Genomic DNA, 27,825 nt, shown 5'->3' with positions numbered 1-27,825 from the left:
TTTTTCTTCTTCTCAGTACTGGTTGCCTGCCTGAGAATTGTTCCTTACTTCAAAGACGACTGAATTTCCCAGGGAACTTGTTCCAGTATGTGTAGAGTTCTGTTTATATTTTGTTTTAAAGAACTTTTGTTGGAAGCCTCTGTAAATATATGGAATTGTTAGGCTAGTACTGTTACAATGGAGTTTTACTGGTAAAATGGGATTTACAAAGCAAGGAGGTAGTTCGGGATGGTCTGCCTGCCCTCTCAAAAGGATGCATGCCACGTCTCTGAAACACATTTGAGGAAGCAGAAGCAAAGACTGAAATTTCACCATGATATTTGCATGCTGCGTCTCATAGCCCTGAATGTGGTATTTCACTTCTTCCATCTGTATATTAGTAGCTAGGCTGGGAAGTGGTTTCTGTGAAATTGATTGTATAAACGCAGATTCAGCTCTGAGTAATATCAGAATCAGGAAAGACTCTAGATAAATAGAGTTTGGTCTCCTGTTAGCACATCAGAGATGATTTAAAAAATGCTATACTGTGTGTTTAAATGCAGGCTCAGTATACAGCTTCTAGGGTTGGAGTCAAGTCATTTAGAGCACAAGTTTTTGGTTGGAGTCATTCATAAAATTTGGATTTTGAGTTTGGGACCAGAATCATTTAGTATCATTCCTGAGAATATGGTGAAGTTTTCAACGTTGTCACGTCGTTGCAGGGGTACGGTGACGCAGTCAGCTCAGGGCTTGAGTTCACAGCGTTTATTGTAGTAGCTTGCCTTTTATGCTGTTTTACTTTGTGACATCTTCAGTCTGTCACTTAGATTCAAATATGTATTACATTCCTAGTCTGTACATTTACTGAAGCGTGTAAGAAATCAAGAGCCGAGATGGTATTTTTCCACTGAGCAGCTATAAAGGTTGGCTTGCCACAGAGTCTGACAGCACCAACACCAGACCCTTTTTTGTGGGCTGCCTTGCAAAAAGGAAGTGCACTTATGCAAAAAACAAACAAACAAACAAAAAGTTAAATTTAAGATGCCGATTCAGTTACAGCTCTGTGAATAATGAGTAGAAGTCTTTCTCTTTTGGCTGCTTGATATCTACTGTGAGATGACTTGTTGGACTTTTTAGCAGAGCTGTGTCCCCAGCAGAATATCCATCACGTTTGGCACAAATCTGCGCTTTTTTTTTTTCTTTTTTCTTTTTAGCATTCCACAAAACCTACATTCTCCCCTCCTTACCGGGTTTATTTTATGACAGTACTGATCTTGTGGGGTACAATCGCTGTTGCTGGGGTTTCAGTCTCCTGGCCTGTTGAATATCAACTTTAAAAGTGAATCCACTGGTGAAAGATCCCTAAGTGACACATCACTTGCACAAGCCCTGGAGTTTTGTCCTCTCCTGCCTGAATGCATGKTTGAGCTTCAACTAGTAGCTGTGTTTTGTCCTGTTGTGAAAGTCCATTTTGGATCTAATGACAGGACCTTGTGTTAATTTATCTTCTACTAGTTTGGGCAAAAAGTCTTTTTTTAATCTAAATCAATGAAATCTCCATAGCTTGGTAACTCTCCTTTCCACCAACTGTCTCTGTACTGTCTGGGTGGCAGGGTTCAGGSACAGCTGGCTCACCAGCCTGTGCTGTTAACTGTGACTCTGCAGGTCACAGTCTGCTTTCATTTATTTGTTTATTTGCAGCGATCAAGTCCTTGAGGAGCTTTAATGTTGACACTGGCAAGAAGTGGATCACACCACACACAGCCTCTCTGTTGTGGCCCGTAGTTCTTCAGCACTCGGATGGGAATATGACTGTGTAAGGAACAGAAAGAAGAAAAATATCCAGGTTTTCCAGATCTTTATGAATGAGTGTGCCCCGAGGTCATGCGGTTTCTCATTCTCTAGAACTGGCAGCACAGGTTGCTCTGCCTGGAGCCRGGCATTGCTCCCTAGCTCTTAGGGGCTGATGAGTGGCGTTAGAGCTTCATCACCATCATGTGAACACTGTGAGCCTTTGCGCTGCCTTTCCCCTCACCAACAGCTAAGTCATAGCRCTGTGCATACAGGCTGTCTGCTCCTTTAACCAGCTGGCAGACACAGCTGGTCTTCCGCAGAGCTTCCTTGGCCATAGTGTATGGTGTCTGGGGCTGCAGCAGTCACACCACCCACCAGCTGCCAGGTATGTTGTGAGCTTGGTTTGGAGACCATAGAGCTGGAAACTGCTGTGTTTCGACTATTGGGTTTGTAGGGGAAGAGAACTAGCTAACTAGGCTGGTGAATAGAAGCCAACCACAGGCGGTTGCTATAGAGATAACCTATATTATGCAGAACAGAGTGGTCAGGCTGTGTAGCAGGTAGCATGTTTTAACCTTGGGACTAAATAAAGCAAAACCTTTCCTGCTCCCTCAGCAGAAAGTGGCTGACTCTAAGAACAGTCTCCATTTCATACAGCAGTGCTGCCATTTCCTAGCATTGGGTCTGGAATTTCTCAGTGCACCTCCAGCCTCCGTTTACCTCCAGTGTTTAATGGGCAAGTCACTTCCAGTCCTCCTCCTTGATCTGGCCTAGCTCCCTTGACTTCGTAGTTCAGATAAACTGCTACTTGCAGTGACACAGAAGTAGGGGGTGAGAGTAAMTCCCCTTCTTCAACCAGGTTCAGTCAGCTGCCAAACTCCCGATTGCAATGAAAAAAGGCTGTCGCAGAGGAGCTGCTGGCTGTAAGGTGGAAACCTCCCCTGCTAAAAGCCCAGTTAGAGCCTATTCAGGACAACGAGTGCAACAAAGGAGAAGAACCCCCTCCTTCCCCTCCTTAAGAGGCTGAAAGAGAAGGTGAACAAACTTGGATAGTGTGCATTCCAGTGACCTGTTTCTAAAAGACAAAATTCTCTAGTGGCATCTTCCGGTGATATCCAAGTGTTGAACTAGCTTGGAGCACTCTCACCGCAGAAATTTTTAGCTTGGGTACTGAAGCTTTAGATGAACAAATGGGAAGGGTGATGATTTGTCAGAGAAAGCAAGTGTCTCCCTCTTAGTGGCCCATTCAGTTCAAAAACATACTCTTATCCGGTTAATTAAGAGACATATTGTCAGGTAAGGGATGGCCACCCTGACCCACAGATCGTGCCTTTGCATGCTGCAGTTACAAGGACTTTGCTTGATTGTGCCACCTTTCAATGTTTTTTCTCATTCCACAGGATTTTGGCTACTTCCTCAGTAGACAAGGGGCTGGGCAGGCTGAGTAAGTGCACTGTTTTGCAGGAAGAGATCCAGTGCCAGGAAATACCTTTGAGAGGTACAGTCCAGTTCCCCCTTCCCAATCCTTGCTTTGCCGTGGTATGAGGGGATGTAGAGATTGGGTGTTTCAGGGAGAACTGGGCACACTACTACATCCTTTAAGTCAGCACTTCATGAAGAAGAAATGCAGGCCCGTTCTTGTCCCAGTGGTTGAGAGTGATGTGTCTGGAGGCTGGAAGACCTCTTCTGCCCCAGTTAAGTCTTCACCTAAACATTCTGAAATACAAGGCAAAGTTTTTGGTTTCCAGCATACTCAGCACTGCTAATGTTGCTGATGACTAGTTCTGAGTCCTCCTCCTAAGAGAGCAAGTATAGCTATCCTCAGTAGTTGTAGCCTTTGTATTTATTCTGTCTGCCTAAGGCTGACAAGTGCCATATCCATTTCAATTCCGTCTTCACCCCTTCCTTTCTTCCTTCAATCATTCAATCCATTTCAGGAAACATTAAAGGCTCCAAAAACATCCAGGATGGTGGCATAGCTATTGACAGGAATGCAGACTGGATCCTGGTAAGGGACTGAGAACATCCTTGACTGGGAATGATTGGATTTTTGCAAAATGCTGTGTATGTTTGCTGGGAGGTACAAATGAGCAGACATAATAGATGGACAAATGCTGATGGGTCTCGGCGGGATGCTGACAGGTTGTTAAGCCAGCTGGTGCGTTGCCAGCCAGGAGAGCGATCTCGGAAGGGCTCTTCTCATCAGCTGAGGAGGGACTGCAGTGTGGTTTGTACTTCACTGCAGCCAGCCCTACTCATGGGGAAAGAAAAGGGAGGATAGGCAGCGGAGGCTTTAGGAGAGCCGCTTGGCTTCTGGCTAATGCCTTTGTATGGTTATTCCCCCAGCCCCGCGCCTTGTCACCAGCTCAAGGCTGAAGTCCTGAAGCAGGAGTCACATCAGGGCATGGTGACCACAGCCAGCTTTGTTACTCTCATTAGGAGGCTTTTAGTGCTGTGCAGGGGATGCTGAAGATTTGCCAGACAGCATCTTTGGTCATCCTCTGTCTGTGTCTTTGCTCATCGTTCATTAGCCTTCCCCACCATCCTCACAGGCTTGCCTCCAGAAGAAGCACCGCCGGGCCTTCACCACTACAGAGGACATGAATGGAGTCTGTACTCTGCTTACTCCTGACTTGCACAGCACAGCTTTCCTCAACCTCACCAAGATAGGTATAGGAGCAAAGCCAGTATTGTGCCTTTGCAGAGGGACAGAAATAACAACACGAGGCTCTGCTTTCCCAACAGCAGAGACCTTCTGAGCCCCTAATAAGCAAGTTCTGTGGCCACAGGAGAGATTTAGAGTTGAATTTTAACATGTATTGTTGTGACTTCAGTGGGGTTACGTGTTCAGCCTTGAAGACAAGCACCTAGCGCTAGTGATTTTCTGTTGTGGTGTCCTTTGCATCCAAAGGATCCAGCTCTTAAGCCTGGATTTAAAAAAGCACTGGTGTGCTTAGCTAATGGATGTAGTAGATATAGGGATTTTAAAAAGTGCCTAGGTGCTCAAGGCTGTTTCTTCCAACTTGGCTGGGCTATTGTGGCACTGAGGTGAAGGGAGCAGAGAGCTAGTCTGACTCTCTAACCTTRCTCTGCATGCAGTCACTGCAAAGAAGCTAAGTTTAAATTAGACATCTAGATGGTCTGGTTCCAACTTCAGTCGCCTAACTGCTATTAAAAGTCTGGCCCTCAGTCTTTCTGCAAATTTAGGAACATGGGTGAAAGCAGAGTCTGAGATTAAAGTGCGTCAGCTAGAAAAAGTATTTTTAAAAGGTAGATAGTCTTTTCTTTCTTGCTTTTTAAATTCGTTAGTTGAGACCAAATTAAAGAGCAGTCAAAGTAAAAACAGCAAAACCAAGATTACTGACATCAGCAACACAAACGGCATCAGCAGTGCTTGTGGTGAGCTCTTCGACTCTGCAGGGAGCAGCCACATGTGCAAAGGTAAGTGCTGGGCTCGAAGAAGCCTCGCATCCTTGTGTCTTAGCTTAGTTTTAAGCAATTTGCATTCCTCTGGTGGGGGAGAGCTGGGGAGAGAAAAGGATGAGTTTTTGAAGGTAATTTGTAATAATGGCAAGTTTCAGTCATTACTGCAGTCATCACTAACTGAAATTATCTAAACCTGTCACTGCAGTGTAAACCACATCATCACCTAGACCTGTTTTCAAAATGGCTGGATGGTGCTGTAGTAAAATTTTTGATCATTTGATAACATTTCAATATTCTTGAGTCTTTGCTGAATGTTAGGCTGTCTAGGTGTCCTTTTCAAATGTCCTTCTATATTGACAGAATTGGGAGCAGAGATTGCTGTCATTCTGGATGGATCAGAGAGCACCAAGCAAGATGATTTCCAAAATGCCAAGAATGCTGTCCTTAATATGATGAAATCAATGTGGCAGAAATGCCCAAAGGTGTGTGAACCTCCTCAAAGTCTTGTAGTCTAATAGGTAGGATGCACCAGGGCTCTAATGAACAACAGAAACTCACAACTATTTAGTTTGCAGAACTAAACTAATACTAACTAATAGTTTGCATAACTATTGCTTTTTAAATATCCATAGTGATACTGGTAATCATTCTACATATTCTAGTGCATGAGTGAAATCTTGTGGAGCCAAGGAGGAATAGCTGAAGAGGGGAGTGGAACAGCTGGGAGTGGGTTTTCATGCCAGAAGCATGCTTAGATATTTTACCATGCAGACCTCCCAGGGCACCTTGAAACAATGCACACAAAAATAAAGGGTGAGGTATCTAAGCTGTTAATTTAAATGACTTAAWGCCTGGATCTGGGGACAAAGTGAGCCATGTCGTCATGAAAGGTCTAGCCAGATAGCTAAATACAGGAAGTTCAGACAGAAAATTCATTGTCTTGAGCCAAAGAAAACAAAGTCAGCTCCTGGAGCTGATCCAGAAAGGATCACCAGAATACAAATGTGTGATGGACACAGAGGGATAAAGTCAACTGATCTGCCTGCCATTTACAATATCTGCTTTCTGTCTTTGTGCAGCAGAGTTTGGCACTCCATGCTAAATTTGGCACTCCAAGGAACTTCTTCGGGTTCCTGCCTTAGATCTTGCCTAACCAGCTCTGGCTTTGCCGTCTGCTTTCTCCAGATTAGGTTTGCTGTGATACAGTATGGAGCAGAGATCCAAACCAGACTGAGCCTACAAGAAAGCTGCCACAGATCCGCTGCTCTCTTCAAGGTCCAAAACATGAAGCAGCAGGGCCCCCAAACTGACATTGCAGCCACACTGCAGCATGTGCTGTGAGTTCGCGTGTCCCAAGGACCTCTAGGAACACCAAGGCAGTTGCTTGGGTTTTGTGTGCATCAGTCCAGCCTCCACTACCTCTTCTCTCTATTTATTTCACACCCTCAAAGCTCTCACTCTTCCCTTTCCAATGCTTCCCTTAGTGATAGGCTCTGCCAGAGGCCTGTGAATGAGTCTGTCTGAGGGTCCATTGGGTCTGATTCTGGCCTCTGCTAGGAGAAATTGTCAAAAGGCAAAGCATGAATTCTTTCTGGCTGGCATGGGGGCCTCAGAATGAAAATTCATAGTTATCTGGGTCTTGCTTTGAGCATGTGTGTGTTTGTAGATTGAGGCCTTTCCCATCTTTCTCACTGGTCTGCTGTGTCTTCCTGGGAGTCATGCTCTCTTCTTGACTCCATTTTCTTCTCAGTAACATGACTCTAACAATACTGATCTCCTCTGTAAAATGTCCCGTATGCTGCTGGTGAAAGTGGTACGTAATAGCTACCAGCTAGGGAGAGCCAGTGTCTCTGGAAAGTATAAATCTATCTGCGAGTGGATGTGCATGTTTGCCTTGCATGTCTATACTGCATAAAATCTCTCACGGGCTGAGAGCTCAATGAACATCAGCACCCTGCCAGCAACACTGACATTTCTAGCTCTGCAGGCATGGCTTGCCCCATAAAACATCTTCAGGCTTGCATTTCCCCAGGGACAAAGTCTTCAGTGAAAGCCATGGTTCCAGCCAGACTGATGACAAGATAATCATCGTCCTGGCATCTGGGCAGATGTTTCTGGATAATCACCAATTGAGAAATGTGATGAACTCCCTGGAAACAGCTAAGATCAAACTCTATGCTCCTGCGGTGAGTGGGAAGCAACATCAAAGCCAAACTGTTTTGCATCTAAGCTCTTATATAGGGGAGTAATGTTTCCCTCCACCCCATGTCTATCTTTATGCTTTAGCAGTAGGTAGAAGACAAAGCAGTCTTGCCTCAGATGTRCAGGATGTCCAATCTGAGATGCCCAGGCTCCATTGACTAACACAGGCCTCTATCTTCTTGATGCCAGAGAGCTTATTTTGGAGGGGTTTAAAGAATACATCCTAGAAACAAAGAGCATCCTGTGTCCTGTAGTTCTAGAGTTTTTATTACCTTTTTCTTTGCAAATAAGTGTTTTCTGTGGAATCTAGGATCAGGGCTACTTTACCAAGCTTTCAGAAAACTGCCTCCCTTTTCAAGCTTGAGATTTTTAATGGCAATTTGGGAATTTGTTGTTTCTTTTTTTTCTGTGTATGAAATGTGTTTAATCTCCCTAGCTGATGGCTTTTTTCCCCAGATTGGAGAGTTTATTAGCAACCAGTGGGCCCCAGAAGAGTTGCAAAAAGTTAGAAGTGACTGGTTTGTGCTGTCCACATATGAAGATTTTCACAGTTTCCTTTTAGAGCTGGAGAGGAATACTTTGAGTACTTCAGGTAGGAGAAAGCCCACTCCTGACACACATCTATCTTCTCTGTAGCTCACAGAGTGAATTTATGATGATGAGCAAACAGTAGGTAGTTTCATTGCTCAAGGAATGTAAATACATCTCCAAGTCTCAGCCTGTTCTTGTAGTTACCCGCCCAGCAACAGCAAAACAAATAAAAATGATCTCCATTACATTAGTAGCAGTTGTCTTAGCCAGTGAGCCCAGAGGACAAGAGATTGTATTCTCTATCAGTGACCTGCAGCCATAACGTTGGCCTGGAAAGATGGGTGGGCTGCAATAGGGCCTTTACAATGCATACATTCACCTTCCTGTTCAGAGCCTCTGTTACAGAAGTCCTACATTTCTGGGTGTGCTCAGAGCAGCTTATTTCTGTTATAGCTGAAGTCCTGACTCCACAGACTTTAAAACTCACAAAGATTTCCATAGCATCTGTAGTCTTGAGCCTGAAAGCAATATGATCCATTATAGGCTGCAGGCACGAGAAAGAGTTCAGCTGCCAGGCAGTAAGGCCCAGGAAAGGTGCTCTGCAGAAACACTGTGCAGGCAAGAATGCAAGGTTTTACTTCACCTTTTGCTTTCTCTCCCACTTCCCTGTCAGTTACCCTCAAACTCATTTCTTGTTTCAGCTGAAAATGTTCCAACTGAAGCACCAGAGCATGGAAACATGAATGATGATGATGGCAAGCTCCCTTCCTGGATAGAGGAAGACAAGGAGGAGGAGGAGGAGGAAAATGACTTGCGTATGTGAAGTATCTTTTAACAGAATCATGCTATAGACTGTCATGGACTAGCAAAATCCAGGGGGTTGCTGTGCTGTGAGTTTCCAGAGCTGAGCTGTGGCTCACGCTGAAATGACAGCTTGGCAGTCTGGTGCAGTTCAGTTGCTTGTTGGAGTGAGATTACTTGTGCATAGATGGATAATGCTTGATTCTGACCAAGAACACTGAACTCCTGGGAGCCTTCTCCTCATTCATTTACTTTCCATATCCTGGCAGGCTCTGGAACAGAGATTGTTTTTATTTTGGATGGATCGGGGAGCATTGAGCCAGAAGATTTTGAAAAAGCAAAGGCTTTCATCCACAAGATGATGAAAACACTGTATCAGAAGTGCTTTGAGGTACTCCCTACTTGTTTTCTTTAGTTGGCTAGAAGTACAGAGGATACTATGCTTCATTTAAGCTGCCTCTTCACCAGAATTTGGGACTGTGCGGGTTTATTTCCATTAGGATGGGAAATCGGTTCCACAACTCACGTATTCTTGACATAATTTTGCTTACAGCCTAGCAATAAGTTCTCAGTCTTGATCCCAAGAACACTAGGAATAAAAAGCTTGTGGTTTGAATGTTCAGCAATCCATAGCTCTGCTATGTTGTCGTACTTGAAGCCCAGAGAGCACCATCTCTGCTTCTCTTAAGGTGACAGTCATGACTTGTCTCCGTTCCTATATTGTAACTTCTATATCTGAAATCACAGAAGCACTGATAAGACTGCCTGTTCTGCCAGACACCTTAACAGTTTCATTATCTGCAGTCACTTATTTTGCATGAAGGTACTCTACTGCTTTCTTTGATGAGGTTTAGGACATTCACCAACTTTAGCAAAGTCTGTAACTCTCAAATGCCTCAAGCATCAGCATATTTCAGGTTTCTGTTGGGTTTTCTGGGCTGGTTGCTACAAAGAGCCCTGATTCTCTGAATCAACAGTTGTCACTAGCAGGTGCTTATCTGCTGCTTCCTTACAGTGTGATTTTGCAGTGGTGCAGTACGGGTTTGAAATCAGAACTGAGTTTGACCTGCGAGAAAACTGGAATCCAAATGCCACCCTCCAGAAAGTTCTTGATATTGTGCAGGTGTGCAATGTGACCAAAACAGCATCTGCCATGCAGCATGCTCTGTAAGTAACAAAAGAGGGCCCAAGAAATGAAGGGGATGAATTTCTGGGGCATTTCTTGAGAAGGGGGAATGGACTTCAGGACATTCAGGTCCTGAAAGCAGTCCCATTTATCTGGTAATGGTTGAATGGCAGGCAGCAACTCCTGCACCATGTTTTAAGAGGGTTGTAAAGGCCAGCTGTCAGTGCAGTGCCTAATTCTTGATAGGAGATGGGGGACGGGGGACTCGGGAAATGATGAAAGGGTCAGCACCCAGAGAAGTACAAGAGAAACCTGAAGAACAGAACAAGAACTTTAGACTAAAATCTCTTAAGCCTCAGCAGTAAGGAAGGCCCGAGAACTGAGAATGGTGTCTAGAGCTTTTTTAGTAGAATCAACTGTGTGCACAAATCCAGCCCATTAGCAATTACGGAAGTCTCTCCATGTGAGAGCTGTGGTGTGTGGTGAGTTCCTCCTCAGGTACCTGGCCACATCTCAGCAAATCTTTACAGCATTTCATTCAGGACAAGTTCTCTCTCCTTTTGGAGCCTCCCAAGAGTGACAGAGAACAGGTTTACCATGAAATGTGCCGCCTCTGAGTCCTCAGGAGTAAAGTGGAGTGATCTGCTATCCCTCTTCTTTATTGATGTCTGAATGTTCTAGACTGGGCCAGAGCCCTTTGCTGGAACAGACATTAACTTGGTACTTCTCCCAGAAACTGTGAAGAGAACAGATTTGCCTGACCATTTTAAGTTTCGTGAATATGAAAGAAAGTCTCTTGGTTCCTTGCTATGACTGTTGGCCACAAATGCATAATTCAGGAAGAATCTCCCTCTGTCCCAAGGAGGGAAGCTTCAATTTTTATCCCAAGTTCTTTGTTTCAATGTTTTACCAGGGATTCTATCTTCGTTGAAAGTCACGGGTCCCAGAAGAATGCAGCCAAGGTCATGATTGTGCTTACAGACGGGGAAATACTCCTGGATGAAATGAACTTGACAACAGTGATAAATTCACCCAAAATGGCAGGAATTGAGCGCTATGCCATTGGGGTAAATTAGGAACACACTCGGAGTGTAGCTTGCTTACATTCCTGGGTACCACTGGGGGAGAGAAAAGGAGAAGCTGCTCCATGCATGGATCCAATAAATGCAGGGAAGGAGCATGTAGAAAATAAATAGCTGAAAAATAACACTGTAGTATGAGCTGATATTAGAACAAGCAAATATGACTAAAACTTGTTTATGTCCAAAATTAATTGTTGGGTAGGACAAAGGTATATGCAGCAGATATAGCATCAGCCTTTTACGTGAGGATGTTTTGTAAAGATTTGGTCCCAGGAGACACTGAGAGTGCCCAGTTCACTGGCTTCCAAAGCAATTGCTATTTCTGGGATTACATAGGATGGCTGAAGCCTTGTTTTTACCATAAACTGTTGAATGACTCCAGCCCCAAGTAGGTGGGAGTATGCAGATTCTAAAGATTGTTTCTTTTGATTGATTTGTGTCTCTTCTGCAGGTGGGAGATGCCTTCAAGAAACCAAAGGCCCTAAATGAATTGCGGTTGATTGCATCTGGTCCGGATGATACTAATGTATTTCAGGTGACCGACTATTCAGCATTAGATGGGCTGCTTTCAACACTGCAGCAGAGTATTATTGGTATAGAAGGTAAACAACAATCTTTCTGCCTTAATAGTCCCTTCTAGGAGATAAGGAGAAAGTGTCTCACCCTGTTTCCRTTACATCCTCAGGTACTCAAGGTGATGCTCTAGAATATGAGCTTGCACAAGCTGGTTTCAGTGTGCAGATCTTGGATAAGGCAAGTGTTCTGCATTTAACCCTTCTAAATGGCTGTATGTTGTGATGCTGTTTTGATATTTGTAAGAATTCAGGAGGTCTCCTCCAGAAAATGATACTGATAGAGAAGTGTGAGAACCATGTAGTTAAATCTCCTTTGCAAGTCACTTCTTGCTTTGAATGTGTCAGATAAGCAGAAATACCACTTTTATATAGTCAGTGGTGGGTTTTATTTTGGGGTGGGATTTATCACACATGACTTTTAGCTGTCTAGATGTTATGCTTCCTGTTCAGTAGTCATCTGAGTGCTTCCAAAGGGCAATTCATCCTATCTTAAGATAAGTGGACTCAGCATCTCTGAAGATGCTGACTACTCTTCAATTACTGTAGAGAAAATCCAGATAACTAGCTTAGATGAAATATTTAACTTTAAGCCTATAAGAATGAAACTATTCCTTTTGTGTCTAATTCATATTGCCTGTTAATGCAGTAGAAGTACATAATATGAATTTATGAATATTAAAAATATTAATAATGCCAAATACATTTAGATACAAAAGAAGTACACRCTGATAAAGCATGTTGATTCACCTAAGAGTGCAAAGCAAGAGATTAGACCATGGGCATTAGAACAGACCTCTGTTCTAACCACTGGATCCTTTTTCTTCCATTGGACAAAAGAGCTAACTCCAGTTGACAACTTTGTTTTTTCTGTCGTTCACATCTCCAAGGCACAAGTCAGGAGGTCCAATAAGTTGCAGATGAAATAATTCTGCTCTTTCAGAATCCTCTGGCTTAAAACCTTGGTCTATCCAGGGCAAGAATGATCTTTGTTCTTGTCAGGAGGGGAAGAGCAATAGAGGCTGAGGAGGCTAATGAGTGTTCAGCAGTCTTGGTTGCAAGGCCAACAATGGTCCAGTTTTTCAGAAAAATGTCACCTAGGGAGCTGGAAGATGTGTGTCTGCTCATCTGACAATGGGCAGTCACCTTGCCTTTCCTCAGCGTCTGGCAGGGGCTGGTGCCTGGTCCAAGCTCTGGAGCCCAGGGAGGAGTGCAGGAGTTGTAAGCCAGAAAACATTGCTGTCTACTAAACTGCTTTCTGATATGCTAGAAGTCACTAGGCCTGGGGATTGCCCTGTATTCATTTCTTTTGATCTGCAATATGTTACTTCTGCAGCAAGTCTTAATGTTTGGTGCTGTGGGGGCTTTTGACTGGTCTGGTGGAATTCTGCTCTATGAACTGGCAACCAAGACAGCTGTTTTCCTGAATGAGTCTAAAGAGGAAGCCAAAAAAGCAAAATACAGTTACCTAGGTAAGCAGCTTACCTTTCTCTGAGATCAAATGACAATCTGACTGCAGTTTTGCTGTTTGTCTGTGTTTAGTGCACAGTGTGCCAGCACTGTCAGTATTAATCTGACGAAGACTGTCTCCTGCAGGATCTTGCTGTATTTCTGATATTTTCTCAGCAGGGARAGAGATTCTGATATAAAGACTCCTTGACTCCTTGTTGTTGGGAAGATAGGTCTTTTTTTCACTTATGAGTTATGATGCCTTGTGGTATTCTGTTAACACATGCCATTTGGTTGWACTGTGTAAGAACACTTGCAATGAAGGGCATTTTTGAGAGTTGATAAGGATAAATATTTTGCTTGTAGTGAGTGTCTGGAGAACAAATAGCTTGTGAATCAATACTGCTCTTGGCTTGGTGACAAATAAAGCTTTGCCTATTCACCCTACYGCTTCATAGTCTCCTGACTATCTCCTGACTGTAGCCTTGGCCTTAAAGTCTTTCTGGGTATTGTCAGGTGCTGTGGACTGTCTATATCTTCAGGATAGTCCTTCTCYCATTACCTCCCTGTTACAGAAACCCCAGAATGGTTCTATTTTTGCATTTTATTTGGAGTATAATGTTTCCTTCACTTCTATGTAGTCTGCTATACCCCCCAGCTTGCAGAGATGATAATTAACAAGAAACAAGGTGTATATGTTGGATAATCACTCAGAAACTGTGATAAATGTCAAGAAAAGTCAGCAGGAGTTCAAGTAGATTTTTCAGAGCAGAGGCTGCAGAGGCCCAAATTTATTCAATTACCAGACAAGGTGTTAAGAGGAAAACCTCAGCCTCACTGGCTTTTCTCTCAGAGAAGTTACCTSCTGTTTCCTAATCAGTATTTTCGTGAGAGGCTCTAGAATCAAACCCATGAGCCAGAGCAGCTTGACATGGTGTGAACTCTTGTATCTCATTGAGGATGCAGGTCCATGTCTCTGTAAAGGCTTTGTGGGCTCTTTTCTTCAGACATAGAGTATGGTACTGACAACGCATAATATTTTTGCTCCTTGTATGAATGTACCAGGATACAGCATGGCAGTGGTAAGCACAGGATATGGAGCCTTGTATGTGGCTGGAGCTCCTCGGCACAGCATGACAGGGAAGGTGTTGGTGTTTCAGGAYGGTCGCTTAAAACAAACTCTGCAAGGAGAACAGGTACTGTGCTTCACTCAGATGGGGGCTTTCAGGCCAATGGGTTGACAAAACATCCCTGCTCAGTGGAGCCAAGTGGGTTCCATGCACCCAGTCTGCTCAAACAGCAGCCACGTTTTTGCCTTCAGACTTTACCTTTTGAAACGAATAARGCTACTATAATTCTTGCTGAGTAAGGAGTGTGYGATGTAGCTAGTACTTGCATGTAGCAATTGTTTGAATAAATCCATTAGCTTTATTATTGCTGTGAAACCTGGAAAGGACAGGCASCCCCCATTGATTCGTCTTCTGTAKGCATCTTCTCARCTGAGAACTTTTCCTGTCTTTTTCRTRCGAGATCTGCTGAAGTCAGAGCTTCTGGGACAAGTCGTTTAGCTGGGGAAAATTATCAAAGTCCGATTGCCTTCAGCAGGCTGATGGAGGGTATTGGCTCCTATTCCACCGTGTTTTTCCACTGGTGTTAGAGGTCTCATAAGTAGGAGCTGTCAAGCACCTGATTTAGCCAAATGTGGATGCTATACAATCTTTGTTCATTCCATAACGCTTTGGGAGCATCAGAAGCAATCAAGAAATTTGGAAAAGCCTGGGAAGGCATTTAGCTAAATGGATTGTACTATATTTGTGTTCTATTCTTATGGCCCATGGAAAAAGAGGCTTTCAACTGTGGTATTCTCCTTTTTCTTCTGTCAAATTGTTGAATAATGATGTTGGTACTGTTACACTGGTTACAGGATCCCTCCCTGAGGATGGCTGTAATATATAATAAATAACAGGGAAATTATATGCATGTAAATAAGTAGATATGTAATGTTTCATTCTAAAAATTGCCTTACTTGTGTACAAAGACATTAATTCTACAAAGCTAGATATAGAGAATTCCAGTGTAAGAGCTGCTTGTCTTTTTCTGGAGCACAGGTTGGATCTTATTTTGGTTCTGAGCTCTGTCCACTTGATGTGAACCGTGACGGGGTGACAGATCTTCTCCTTGTTGGAGCTCCATTTTATCACATCCTAGGGGAAGAAGGAAGGGTTTACGTCTATCGCCTGGAGACAGAGGTAAAAACACTGGTAGCGTAAACACTCCACATTGGGGATTTTCCAACCATGCCTAAGTAGTGACAAATAAAACATTCCTCTATGTGCTCTCACTGTATGTGCTCTCCCTGTATGGTAGAGGACTGCAGGATGAAGCCAGCAGTCCTGTCTTAGTCATTAGAGTATGAAAGAGAAATAACTAAAGAAATAAAACCATTCTGTAACCTAAGGTACACTGATATCATGCTGTGATGAAATTATATCTGTTGCCTGTACATAGGCAATTTGTTGGTGCTAACCTTGCTCTGCCAAGCAATGTTCTTCACAGTCTTTGCAATAAATGYGTGCGTAGGCAGCTGCTACACCATTGCTTCCCAGGGACTTCTAGAAAAGAAAATGTTTTGTGGGCCCAGTTTCTAACTCCAATATACAATGTGCAAGGTATATTTTAGTTGGGTCATTCTGAATGAGAACTGAACACACTTTAACAGCAGACCAGGGGAAACCCTCTTTGTTGCACTCCTAAAATTTACTCAGGGYGCTTACTGGAAGCAGAAAATAACAGTCCTGGCATCTGTTAGAAGCCAAATAACGTGCACCCTCTTGTGGCATATTTCTATAAGACAGTCCAGAAGATGGGATGGTTTCCATCACTGGGAAACTAGCTGGGGATCAACTCAATCTCCTATTAATTTAATAACAGACAGTGCTTCAGAGTGTCTGCTTGCCTAGGGCTGTCCAGAGACACTGCTTCCATGGGAGAATTTTCATGCTCTCAATGAAGAAGGATCAAGCTTTTGTTCTGTGAATAAGCTAAATCTTGAACTGCTTAATATATTGTTTAGAGCGTTGTTCTTCTCCTTTAAACATTATCAGTGTGCAGTGAGGTCTTTTTTCATGTAAGRGCTACCCATGCTACCCTTGCTGTAAATGGGATTCCTTATTGGGTGTTTTTCAGACTGGTTCATTCACCTTGGAAGGACACTTAAATGTGCAGGTGACCTCTCCTTTTGCAAGGTTTGGGTTTACTGTGGCCAGCATTGGAGACATCAACAGGGATGGATACGAGGATATTGCAGTTGGAGCCCCCCTTGAAGATCAGCTTTCAAACAGTTCCTCTTTTGGCAGTATTTACATCTTTAATGGTGGTAAAGACGGGATCAAAAGCTCTTTTTCTCAAGTACGTGTCACGTGTGAATTTCCTCCAGTACACCTCGAGAGGGAAAAGCTTGTGTTTTTGTAGCAATGAGCTRGGAGGAAGGGAATGCATTTCATTTGCAATGATGGGTGAGAAAGGTACACATCAGACGATTTGTGTGACTCCACAATTTTCTGCAGCAGAGCTGCTCCTTAATCTTAGTTGTCCACTTGCCTGTGGACAAGTCAAGTGTCAATATTTTGTGTGTCAGGAGTGTTACAAAATCATCCTCACAGCAGCAGCCTCATGAAAAGAAATATACTTTCCAAAGGGCAGGAGAGAGAACCTAACTTATATTTGTTGATGTTTCCTCCCCATCAGAGAATAAAAGCCTCTGAAATTTCTTCAGAACTCCAGTATTTTGGACAATCCATTGATGGTGGCTTTGATTTCACTGAAGATGGTCTCCAAGATATTACAGTAGGATCGCTGAAGAATGTGGTTTTGCTYCGGTAGGGAATAAGTGCTGCTTTTTAGTGTGTTGGGGGGATGCTTCAAAGATGCATTTAAAATCTGTATCCCAAGCACTGTGTAATGATTCGATTATTAGTTCAGCATCAAAGGGACTTATAAAATCTTTCCCAGTGTTGCAGTAAGTCGCATAAAATAAGAAGCCTTTCCCTAAAGTTGCAAAGGGTTTTTTTTWAAATGTCTAAAGCTTTGAACAAGTATCAGCTAGTGAACGTGAACTGATTGTAACATTGACCCAGGCCTAAGCAGACCTTGATGTCTGCAGTTCAGCACTGATAATTTAGGTCATTTAGACAAAGAAAATAACTTTACRGACCATGCCTCATTTTCAGTCAGACTTCTGATAACTGAGTGACTTCCAGAGTTCAAAAGGGCTAAGTCATGGCAGACAGATTTGATTTYGTTCTTGCGTTTTGTGTTTGAAAACAAATTGTAGAGGGAAAAAAAAAAAGAGAGAGAATTTGTACCACCAGGTAATGGGTTTATCTAGTGGAGAGATATAGAAATGTATCTAATTCTGAAACTCTAGCCTTATTGGTGTAATCTCGCTTGCCTGGTCCTTCAGACTCTTGGGATTTTATGCATTCCCAGCTTTTCCAGGCAAAATTGGAACTTTTGTAAATGGGCAAACTTGATCCAGGTGAAATACTGTGGAAACAATGAGCATTTCTTATTCTTGCTGTCAAGATTTCTTAGACCATTTCTCCTGTAATGTTTCAGTCTGCAAATGTATATTTCATTCTGTTTCTTATCTGTTCTTCACTGGATAGCTCCAGACCAGTTGTCCAGTTTCTCACCAGCATGAGATTCACCCCTGAGAGAATATTAATTTTGCAAAATAACAGCTTAATTACTGCAAAACTGTGCTTCAATATAATCTCGGCCTTACCAGCATCCCAACAAGGTAACAAACTGGAATTGTGATCAGACTGAAATCTACAGTCCTACGCTGGCATTGGGAACTTGGCAGTGAGGGCAATTTCTGGTACAACTAACAAATAAATTATTTCTCCTGATAGAAATTAGAGAGATGAATTCACTATTGTCAGAAGTCAGCAAAGCTCTGTTGAGGTTAATGAATTTGCACCTGCTCATTCTAGGAAAGAACATGGTGCTTGAGTATTGGTTCTGCTTGTCTTCACAAACAGCCTTTATGGTAGTTTTCCTTTACAATCTGAGTACAGCTGTAATATGCACTCTCAGCAACAGATGGAAGACAGCAGATCAAAACCATTAACAAAGCCAAGGATCCCATTATTCAAAACTGGACTATCACTAACATAGTATACTTGGGAGAAATTAAACATATTTTGGGGATCTTGAATCTTGCACCTTGGAGCCTGAACTTTCAGAGTTTCTGTAGGGAGCAAATCTAAATGTAAGAGTCTTTCCATTTTACTTGGCTTGTGGGAAGCTGTTGGGAATATGTCACTGTATTTTTCCTCCTCTGTGAATGCTGCTGATCAGAGGTTTCGGTTACCCTTCATTCACTGACCCTTCTGCAGTTCTGTTACGTTGTTCTGAGCACACAGAAAAATCCTATCTGTGCTTCCAGTGTTTTCACAGTTATACATTCTCTACACGGTGGACTTAGATGTGAAAATGCCAAAGAAAAGAGTGCAGTTTGAAGATCAGAACACCACAAGGAGCGGACAGCTGTTGGTCAGCAAGGACACGTGCTTAGAGCTGCAGCTCTATGCACTGGTAGGTGATACTGATCAGACTTACTGCAGAAAGAAGGGCTAAGAGGGAAAGATTTTGTTACAGAATCTGCCTGAGGATGAACTTTTCTTGAAATGTGAAGAAAATATAATGAGGTAGAGTTTTCTGGGTGTTAGACTTCCTGAGCACGTTCACAGCTGAGGCAAGAGATGCCACATGTGCCGTTTTTATTTATATTGCTAAAAATCAGTCTCATCCTTTTGAATGTAAGCATGTGAAGTATTCATAATCACAAGACTTCAGGAGAGGCATGAAGCTCTACAGGATTAAAGCAAACATAAGGAAACTGTTTTTCACAATAAAAATAATAACTGAAATGTAGAACACGTTATCCAGGGGTGTCATGGTAGCCAAATGTAGAAAATGATCCAAAAAAACATTTGACAAGTTTATGGACCACTGGTAGCTATTAAAAACAATGGCCCAAAGGCAACCTCTGAGCCAGAAGGTCCCTAGACATGCCAGTTGACAAAAGCTGGAACAGAATGGCTGGGGGAAGGTTGCTCTATATTTGCCCTGTTTCTTACACTATTTCACTCTGTCGTTTTGCTTCCCTGTATTTATACTTTAGGAAGCAGAGCAGGCATGCAGAGATGACATGTACACACCATTCTGCATTTTAATGCCCAGATACTTTTCTTAACTTTTTGTTCTTCCTTCCTTGTAGCCATGTGACTTCAACTGCTTTTCCAGTGTTTTTCTCAGAGTTAAACACAAGCTCTTTAATAAAAACAGTAAGATGGAATTTGCTGTTCCTATTCTGGATAGATATCAGCCATCTGAGATGCATTTTCAGGTAATAAAATAAAAGCTTAGCAAAGAGCTTTCTCTCCTTCCAGGATCATAGCCTTTACTATTAAAAAAAAAAAAATTGTGGTTTTCTTAGCTTGTGCATGTCTTCCTCTCTCCCCTGCTCCCTTTTTAGTTACAAGTACTGTATTTTAGGTAGACTTTAGGCTCAGGTTCCCCCATAGCAGATACTCACACCCTGTTAGGACAATCTTGTCTCTAAGGTCCAACCTCAGATCTGCTACAAAATTGCTTTGATTTTGACCACAGCATTTCTTCTATGCCTCTGTATAAAATGAGATTCAGATGCTACCTGTGAAGAAGGCAGAGACAGTTTGTGTGTTTTGTGAAGTACTTTTCAGATACTGAGTTCTACATTGGAACTTACATTAAGACCTATTATTTGAATGATGTATTTGGTAGTAACACACAAACAATTTTCTAAAATTTAAAAAATCTTGAAGAAATGAATACTTTTTTAGTTTGGATTTAGTTGTTTGTTTGAAACCAATATTTGGGAGGCTGCAAACTTCTAACAAACTTAACCTTTAAGTCTGATATCCTCTCTCCTCGCTTACTGTTTAGTAGCAGGATTCTTGCACGCTAATCCAGCTCTTTTTCACAACTAGTCTGAAATCTAAATCACAGCTTTTGGAAAAATTCCACAAAGCTCTGTAAAGAGGCAGCTTTTTGCTATTTAATAGGTGTTTTTACTACAATTCAATATTTAATTAACAGTCCATCAAGCATAGGACAGAGGAGTTAGAACAACATTTAGTGCGGAGCAATAATGAACGCTCATTACTATGATAACAGTGATTTTAGGAATTATGATGTTGATGATGCATTTAATTTCATAAGAATATTTCATGAGATTCTTGACTGTTGGTCAACACTGCTACTGGGTTTAGTACCCAACAGCTAATTATTAATTATCAATGAACTTCTCCAGGAATGTAAGCCACAGACAGATTTTTATTGGTGAAAAAAACAATTGTGAAAGACACTGGGAAGTAACCTCATCTCTACAAAATAGCACACCTAGAAGCTTGCACAGCATATGAATATGTTTATTCAAGAAAAACATGTCATTTGGGGAAAAGGAGTAATATTATTTTAGCTAACATTTTTTTCACCAGACTGGCTTAGATAGTGACTCCTGTGGCAAGTCACAGGTAAACTGGCATCTCTTTAATGACCCTTGTCCCCAGTGAAGACGTTTCATGTTACTGCTAATAGATCTTTTTCTGGGAGCTGAATTACAAGTCATCATCAACTTGGGAGTGACTCACCACTAGAAGGTCCTCTTACTTCCAGCTTTTCCTGAAATGAGGTCATGGGAATTTCAGTTTTCAGAGAAGGACTCTTGTGTGTATGTGTGTATGTAAAGGTATTCTAAATCTGGTATCTTAGAAAAATCAGGACAGTTAAAATTTGACTTGATCTGTTTGTTTTCAGTTGCCTTACGAGAAGAACTGCAACAACAAGACCATCTGTACTGCTCATTTAACTTTGACAAGTCAGATTCCGTGAGTCAAAGCAGTTGTATTATCCACTTTTTGCATTTAGCATTCATATAAAATGTCATCTTTGTGCATAAGGTGTTCTGTTCAAATTCTCAGACAAGRTTTATTGTCCCTTTGTTTACATTAATTTCCATCTAATTTATTCTTTCTGTAAGATTACATTCATACAATACTGTAACTGTATGCCTCCCTGGGCTTTGCTGGGCCATGCGAGGAAATCTCAGAGGTGGGATCAGTGTTTAAACAGCCGTAGCTGTCCTAAAATCACAATTCTGGCATTTGATGGTAAACATCTGATTTTGTTTTGGACTGATCCATAGCATAGCACTGGAGCAAAGAATCACTCAGTTTACATAGCCTTAGGCAAAAGGGTAGACGTCACTTCATTGTAAAAAGTTACTCCAGAGATTCACTGAAAAGCTAATCAAATGGAGAAAGGTTTAAAAGCCATCTAGATGTAAAACGGAAGTGATCAAATGTTATGTAGGGTTTAGAGATGACTGCCTTCAATAATATGGAAGCATTTTCCTACACACCCTGAAGAATACTGAATAATTAATTGGGCTATTGCATTATACTGTGTGTGAAAGCATTTGAGGGGAGCAATTACTAGTACCAGAATGCCTTGGGCCTCTTATTAAATAGCAGCCCTTAGAAGTTGTATGTCACCTATCTCATTTTTCTGTCTGCTTCTAGAAAAGAATTAGTAGTGGGCCACACTGAAGAAGTGACCATGAATTTTTCCCTAAGTAACAGCGGAGATGACTCCTACATGACAACTATGGTTTTGGACTATTCTGAAAACTTAAATTTTAAAAAGATGACTGCTGAGGTAAGATCATGGAAGAACTATTTGTCTAACAGCAGATCACTGAAGGAAAGCCTAGCTCTGACTCCTATTCACTTACTACATAAATAAATCTTGAAGGAAGGTCAGTTGTTCAAGGATTGACAAGTGAGCAGCTTCTTGTAAAACTCATCTGTGTGGCATCATTAAAAGAATCAATGATCATTAAGACAAACAGGCAGATGGAAGTAGATGAGGACTTCTGTAATTTACCACAATTCGTGCATGAGTAACCCATATTCTTTTAGCATCTTTTAAATCCTGTTATTGACTGCTCTGGAGTTGTGAACAAATTGAACCTAAAAATGAAGGTATTTATCTGTTTAATAAAGGTTATGATAGTTTTGGTTGTCTGCGTGATTTGAGAACCAATGTACAGGGAAGCAGGTTAGATTGACAGTTTTCTGGGTTGCTAAAAAAAATTATTGCCTAGGTTAGAGATACTGATAATAAACGCTGACTTCTAGTCAGTACTGAGACTAGTTCTTGGTCTAGTATGGGCATCATATTTTTTTCAATATAGAAAGTACACAGAGCAAAGGAGAGAATTAAATGGAATTAAAAAGCTGTCTCTGCTGTTTGCAGGGAATTGGCCAGCCTCAATTAGTGCATTCAGAAATGACATAAATACATATAATATCTAAAAGTAAATTATGTTTATTCTAATGCATTAAATTAGAGCAGCACCCAGAGCTCTGGAAATTTTCATAAGCACGTCAGATAAGTGGTTTGTGCCAGTTAATTTTTCCATTATTCACATTAAAACTTTCAAGTTCTTCATCATTTTTTATGAAGGACAAGTCTTTAAGCACTGGACTGTATCCAGAGCTGTAATACAGCACAGAATTTATTTGTGGAACATATATGCAATAGACACTTGAGACTATAGAGCAACTTTTTCTAATATGAGAGCCAATCCATTAATGCCAACCTCATTTATCCAACTTCCTTTAGATGTTCAGGCAGCCTCATGAACCTGTTTAGCCCATACTAGAGCTATCTGATTAAAATGCCCCAAAAAAGAACTTGGGGGAGTGGGGAGGGCATTTCTATGATGTTAGGACTGGAGCCTGAATAGAGTATTTATCTGATTTAAGACTTCCAAGTTTTTGTTGGGCTATTTGTACCTAATTAATTTTATGGGAGCAGACACAGATGGAATTGAATTTCCCAGTCCATTTTTATTCAATATTAAAGAGTGTTCCTATTCTATTGGCAGCCATCCTCCCCAGTTATTCATTGTGGTCAGCCAGTGCCATCCACTTCTATAGCCTCATCCTTAAACTGCAGAATTGGGCATCCAATACTCAGTAAGACAACTGTAAGTAGAGATCATTATTTTCATTTTCTCCTACTGCTTATTATACTTTGAGTTGCTTGTCTTGCATCCTTTATCTTTACAGTTCGGCCATAGCCTCTGTTATTTCTCAAGGCTACAGATTGTTTTCATATTCCTGTACTTCACTGATTTTTCCACCTTCCTCAGTAGTGTCTAACTCCTCTGGAAGGGAATGCTGAGCAGAAAATGCATTAGCCATCATATTTCAGCAGTACCCTGGTGAGTTAAAAAGAGAGTATTCACAGAGTAATCAGTATTTTCTTATGTCTTTCTCTTCCCTCAAAATAGGCAAATTTTTCAGTGATTTGGCAATTACGTGAAATCATGTTCCACAATAAGTCTACAATCACTGTTAATGTCACCAAGTGAGTATTGCTGTTTTCACCACAAAAATATACTGTGCACTAAAAAGGAGATAAAAGAATTCCTACTCGGTGTACAAACTWTTTATCAGTCACTAGTTCCGCACAACTATACTTGTTCTTCTCAACCTCCTAAAGCATTTGGATCTGTGTGAAAAATGTTTCCTTCCCTTCTAATTTAACTTTGCTCATATTTCATTGTTTTAGTAAAACATAGAGCTCCCTTTAAGGTCTTAATTTAAGCGTAGTACATATTTACAAGCTTGTGTTTTCTGAAATGCCAGATTGCATCCTGACATCCTCCTTCCTTAGGAGTGAGAACAGATAAGCAATATGTATAATACAGCTCTGTTCCAAGACGATCTTTCATTCAAAGGTACCAAATGATTAGGAAGACAACATACATTTGTGGTATTTTTCATGATCAAGGCCTTTCTAATGTGGGGAAGCTACAGTTCAGATTCCTCTGTTGTCATGTTCCTTCTTTTCCTCCCATTAAAATCTATGGAAACTGGCTGATACACAGCATTTTTAAAACAGCAAAAAAAAAACCCAAAACAAAAAAATAAAAACAAACAAAACTAATCTCTGGCAGCTGAACTGCACTGCAAGCACAGTTTAAGGCAAAGGTTTCCATATGAGTTTAATGACCAGTCAGTTTTGTGAGGGGTGGAAGCTTCTAATTTTAATTGATGAAAGCAATACTACTATTCACATGTTAATGTTGGTTTGTGGAGAAGCATTTCAAGGCAATAGCAACTTTCAAAACCAGTAGCACTGAAGGGCTAGTCCAATATTCAAATACCATGTCACCCCACAAGACAGTGGGCTGGTACCTATTTCTTCATAAATTATTACCACTGTATGTTTCTATCCATCTTGTACAGCCAATATTGGCAGTTCTCAAACCACAGAAATGAAACATCAAGGCAGGCAGCTAATAATGTTTTCATCCATCCTTTTTTTTTCCCCCCAGTATAAACGAAAACAGCACCAATCTGACTGAAGAACATGTCCTTGATATCAGATATGCATTCACTGCAGTTCTTACCAAGTAAGCTTTAGGAATATTCAATTATATTGCTTCTACATTAGTCAATTAGAGGAAAGAGGATTAAGGGGATGCTTGGTGAAATTACAGTACAATTTCCATCTTAATTGTTTTGAGCACTGCAGATTGTCAGGTCACTTTCTCTGGTACCAGRCAGCAAAAGGGGAGAGAGTCTGGAAAACAGAACTATAAAACCCTGTCGTAGGCAGCGGGTGACTAGGGCAAATGTAGACTCTCTTAACCTGTAAAAAGTAGACTTCAGGAGAGCTTCAAAGATACATCTGACTTATAAATAAACTGCATACGTACACATATATGCACAGATTAGATAGCGTTCCAGTGCTAACAAATCTGATGATGCTACACCTTTATTATTTAATGCATCTGGGTTATTGGACGCATTGGCTTTCAATAACAATTCAATTCAACRTTCACTTAGTTTGATTTATCTTTGTCTACAGACCAGTTTCTTTAATGTACGTGAATGTTAGTCAAGGACTCGTTGAAAACAAAGAGTTCAAATTTAACGTAAGTAGAGCTTCAAATTCTGTTAATCTGATCCATCTTCAATCAGGACTAAAGAGTACTTGTCTTGTGCATTTCCTTCTGTAGATAAATGGAGAAAATCGCTTTAAAGCTACCATCCAGTTACAGATCTGGGTTCCTATCCGTTTACAAGGTCACAACATCATAAGTGTGAAAAATGCAACAGGAACACAGGTACATTTTCTTATTTGTTTTTTCATAATCTGATACTTCTTCACAGGTCTTTACAGAGGAAAAAAACCAGATTATTGCAGATTAGAATGTTTCTAAAGCTATGTTACAGAAACTTTACATATTTACATCTTGTAGTACGATTTCATGCACAAATTTTGCCAAACAGAGCAAAAGCTCATTTTAAAAAATGAATCATAGAGGTGTTTTTTCCCCTTTCTATCCTCAATTGGGCTAACAATATTTACTTTTGTCCTCACTGTCCAGAGTTTAAAAAAAAAAGTAAGAAAGACAATATAATAACGAAAGAGAACTTCTTTTAATATACTAAAACTCAAAAGGTAAGAAAGTTTAATTCAAAATGTAACTAAGCCTGAAGAAATCTCCCCCCTGCAAAGTCTGTTCTCTTTTCCCCTCTCCCCTCAAAAAAGTACACCTGCAAGCATATTAAGGCAGAAGACTTTTTTCACTTTTTTAAACACATTTTTGATAACTTATTATACACATTGATAACCCACAGACATCATGACATTTCTTCATTGTGCCATCATTTAAAAAGATCATACATAAAAAAACAGCAAAGGGGAGGGCAGCATCAGTAACTTCATTTGTGGAAACACTGCACTCCCTYGCTCACTGGAACAAGCTGCTGTTATGTAAAACTTCACTTGCAGAACCAAAAGTTAGTACTTCTTTATGGAACTTAATGAGCTGCTGCTTTATTTTTTTCATGGCAGAAGTTGTTTCCTTTTTCTTGTAGATCACTTCTTTCAGAAGTTTGTCTGACAGGTAGTGCAGCCAGAGGACATTGCTGTGTGGATGATAGTCAGTCCAGCTGTTGGAGTTCTCCATTTTCATTTGCCTGTAGATATCAAACTGATAGTCCCCTGTGCCTTGGAACAGTTCTTCATCAGTGGAAAGGTCACAAAACACAGTTAACCCATCTTTCTCTAGCCGAGACAAGGTATAATCTATGATGTTGACATGGATCCCTGCTGTGGGGATTGTGCACACTTCCCCGTTCAGCACATAATTAAGCTCCTTTACATCTGTTCTCTTTACCAGCACATTGCCCCAGTGCAAGTCTCTGTGCTCAAAGTGCAGTTCCTGTTCTGCCACAGCCAGGGAAGCAGTGACCTGGTGCAAAATGCTTTTTGCTGATGCCACCGAATTTAACTTCTTTTTCATATTCTCCAAATCACTGCCTCCAAATTCAAATTCCAGAACCATGAAGAGTTGCTCATCCCCAAAAAGGTCTGGCCGATCATTTTCTGATCCTGTTACTTTGTGGTATTTGTCCCAGGCTTCCAGGAGGTGCTTAGGATAGGCCCCCTGAACACAGTGCACAGAGTACAAGCTAATGAACCCTACAGTCCTGTTCATAGACTCTTCGGACAGAAGACTGAGTTCCTTTGAAATTATTATCTCAGGTAGAATCTCTCCAAAACTCTTTTGAGCTTCACCATTTACTCTTTCGGTCCCCTCAATGGGAATTATTTTTAAGGCCACAGGTCCTCTCTCACTGTGAGTCTGGAAGACCTCCCCGAACACCCCTTCCCCAATTTTCTGGCAATTTTTCATCTTATCTAAGGGAATGCATTCCTCAAAAGGGATAGGCCCCTCCTGGTGGCATTCCCCATATACCTTCTCTGCATCTGTAAGCATCATCTCCAGGACAGAACAGGAATTTCTGGGAGCCAGCAGGGCCATAGAGGAAGCAGACCAAGTACAGCACTGAGCCTTATCAGCAGATAGGGTTATTTGGGGCCCTGAAAGCTGGGATTTCATCGAAGGCGTACAAAGGATGCTGTTGCAGAAACTCTCTTCTGTGGCAACTTTCTTTTTCTTATGGAAGGACAAAGATGCTCGAACCCTGCCCCAGCAATGGGAGTTATTGAGGAAAGAACAGTCATTGTCTCTTACATCTGCAGACATCTCCAGAACGTTCTTCTTCATCCCTCTTTGCCTCATTTGTGGTCTGAAAAAGGAGTTATTAGCCTGCTGCTGTCTCTTATTTTTGTGCCTGTTTGGGCGGAGCCTTGTCTGTCTCCCCCAGCGGCTGGAACTGAAGCCACTGATGCAAGCTTTTCTACAGGTACTTCCATCTCCAGGAATGACCTTGCTGCTTTTGTATTTCTTCTCCAAGGCTCCTTGCAGGCCTGAAGGAGAAACTGGCTGCTGGCAGGAGGGTTGAATATCTGCCTGTTCATTGAGTTGCATGCCACTCAAACACACGGGCACTTCTTGAGGGTCCAAGACCACCACCGGAGTAAGCTGGCCTCTCTGGCGGCTCAAGCTTCCTTTCCTTGAGTTTCTCCTCAGATCAKCGCGTGGTCCTTCAGAACTGGCACCATCACACACTACAGCGCCCTGCGGCTTAGCGTTAAGGGCGGGCAGAGCTGCCTGCTGAGCCGTGGTGGCCCCTAGTAAGGGCAGGGAGCCTCGCGGCTGGTGGCCTCCCCGTGCTGACGCCCTCGAGCCCCCGTGGCAGGACCGTCCATCCCCGTCCTCCCTCGAGCGGTCGCTCGCTGAAGCCGGCGGGAGCCGGTTCCGGCCTGCCCGGGACGCCTCCAGCRGGGCCAGGGCGCTGCCGGAGGCCGCCGCCTGCCGCCC

General features: G+C 41.9%; 2 protein-coding genes across 2 annotated transcripts in view; one reads left to right on the top strand and one right to left on the bottom strand.

Annotated features, from left to right (window-relative positions):
• Window positions 1-1,772: 1,772 nt before the first annotated feature.
• Window positions 1,773-27,825, top strand: part of ITGAE (integrin subunit alpha E) — a 29,739-nt gene continuing 3,686 nt past the window's right edge. Inside the window, exons 1-30 of the mRNA XM_026055304.1 lie at window positions 1,773-1,795; window positions 3,174-3,271; window positions 3,711-3,781; window positions 4,326-4,443; window positions 5,083-5,214; window positions 5,560-5,681; window positions 6,385-6,536; window positions 7,232-7,385; window positions 7,858-7,993; window positions 8,634-8,747; window positions 9,003-9,124; window positions 9,749-9,900; window positions 10,773-10,926; window positions 11,393-11,543; window positions 11,627-11,694; window positions 12,850-12,985; window positions 14,028-14,158; window positions 15,071-15,211; window positions 16,149-16,370; window positions 16,710-16,840; window positions 17,630-17,763; window positions 18,415-18,563; window positions 19,249-19,377; window positions 20,829-20,899; window positions 21,593-21,728; window positions 22,963-23,064; window positions 23,371-23,447; window positions 24,421-24,498; window positions 24,957-25,023; window positions 25,108-25,239. Coding sequence (XP_025911089.1) covers window positions 1,788-1,795; window positions 3,174-3,271; window positions 3,711-3,781; window positions 4,326-4,443; window positions 5,083-5,214; window positions 5,560-5,681; window positions 6,385-6,536; window positions 7,232-7,385; window positions 7,858-7,993; window positions 8,634-8,747; window positions 9,003-9,124; window positions 9,749-9,900; window positions 10,773-10,926; window positions 11,393-11,543; window positions 11,627-11,694; window positions 12,850-12,985; window positions 14,028-14,158; window positions 15,071-15,211; window positions 16,149-16,370; window positions 16,710-16,840; window positions 17,630-17,763; window positions 18,415-18,563; window positions 19,249-19,377; window positions 20,829-20,899; window positions 21,593-21,728; window positions 22,963-23,064; window positions 23,371-23,447; window positions 24,421-24,498; window positions 24,957-25,023; window positions 25,108-25,239 — 3,588 coding nt within the window. The 5' untranslated portion in view covers window positions 1,773-1,787. The remainder of the gene's footprint in view (window positions 1,796-3,173; window positions 3,272-3,710; window positions 3,782-4,325; window positions 4,444-5,082; window positions 5,215-5,559; window positions 5,682-6,384; window positions 6,537-7,231; window positions 7,386-7,857; window positions 7,994-8,633; window positions 8,748-9,002; window positions 9,125-9,748; window positions 9,901-10,772; window positions 10,927-11,392; window positions 11,544-11,626; window positions 11,695-12,849; window positions 12,986-14,027; window positions 14,159-15,070; window positions 15,212-16,148; window positions 16,371-16,709; window positions 16,841-17,629; window positions 17,764-18,414; window positions 18,564-19,248; window positions 19,378-20,828; window positions 20,900-21,592; window positions 21,729-22,962; window positions 23,065-23,370; window positions 23,448-24,420; window positions 24,499-24,956; window positions 25,024-25,107; window positions 25,240-27,825) is intronic.
• HASPIN (histone H3 associated protein kinase) lies at window positions 25,247-27,776 on the bottom strand. Its single transcript, XM_026055126.1, has one exon. It carries the CDS (start codon window positions 27,430-27,432, stop codon window positions 25,846-25,848), a length of 1,587 nt encoding a protein of 528 aa, XP_025910911.1. The 5' UTR covers window positions 27,433-27,776; the 3' UTR covers window positions 25,247-25,845.

This window comes from Apteryx rowi, unplaced genomic scaffold, assembly GCF_003343035.1.
Source record: "Apteryx rowi isolate R43461 unplaced genomic scaffold, aptRow1 scaffold_99, whole genome shotgun sequence".
NCBI lineage: Eukaryota > Metazoa > Chordata > Aves > Apterygiformes > Apterygidae > Apteryx > Apteryx rowi.
This window is presented reverse-complemented; position numbering and strand designations above follow the sequence as displayed.

Coding starts and splice junctions, on each gene's coding strand:
- HASPIN (XM_026055126.1), bottom strand. CDS start 27,432: ATGCAACTCAATGAACAGGCAGATATTCAACCCTCCTGCCAGCAGCCA.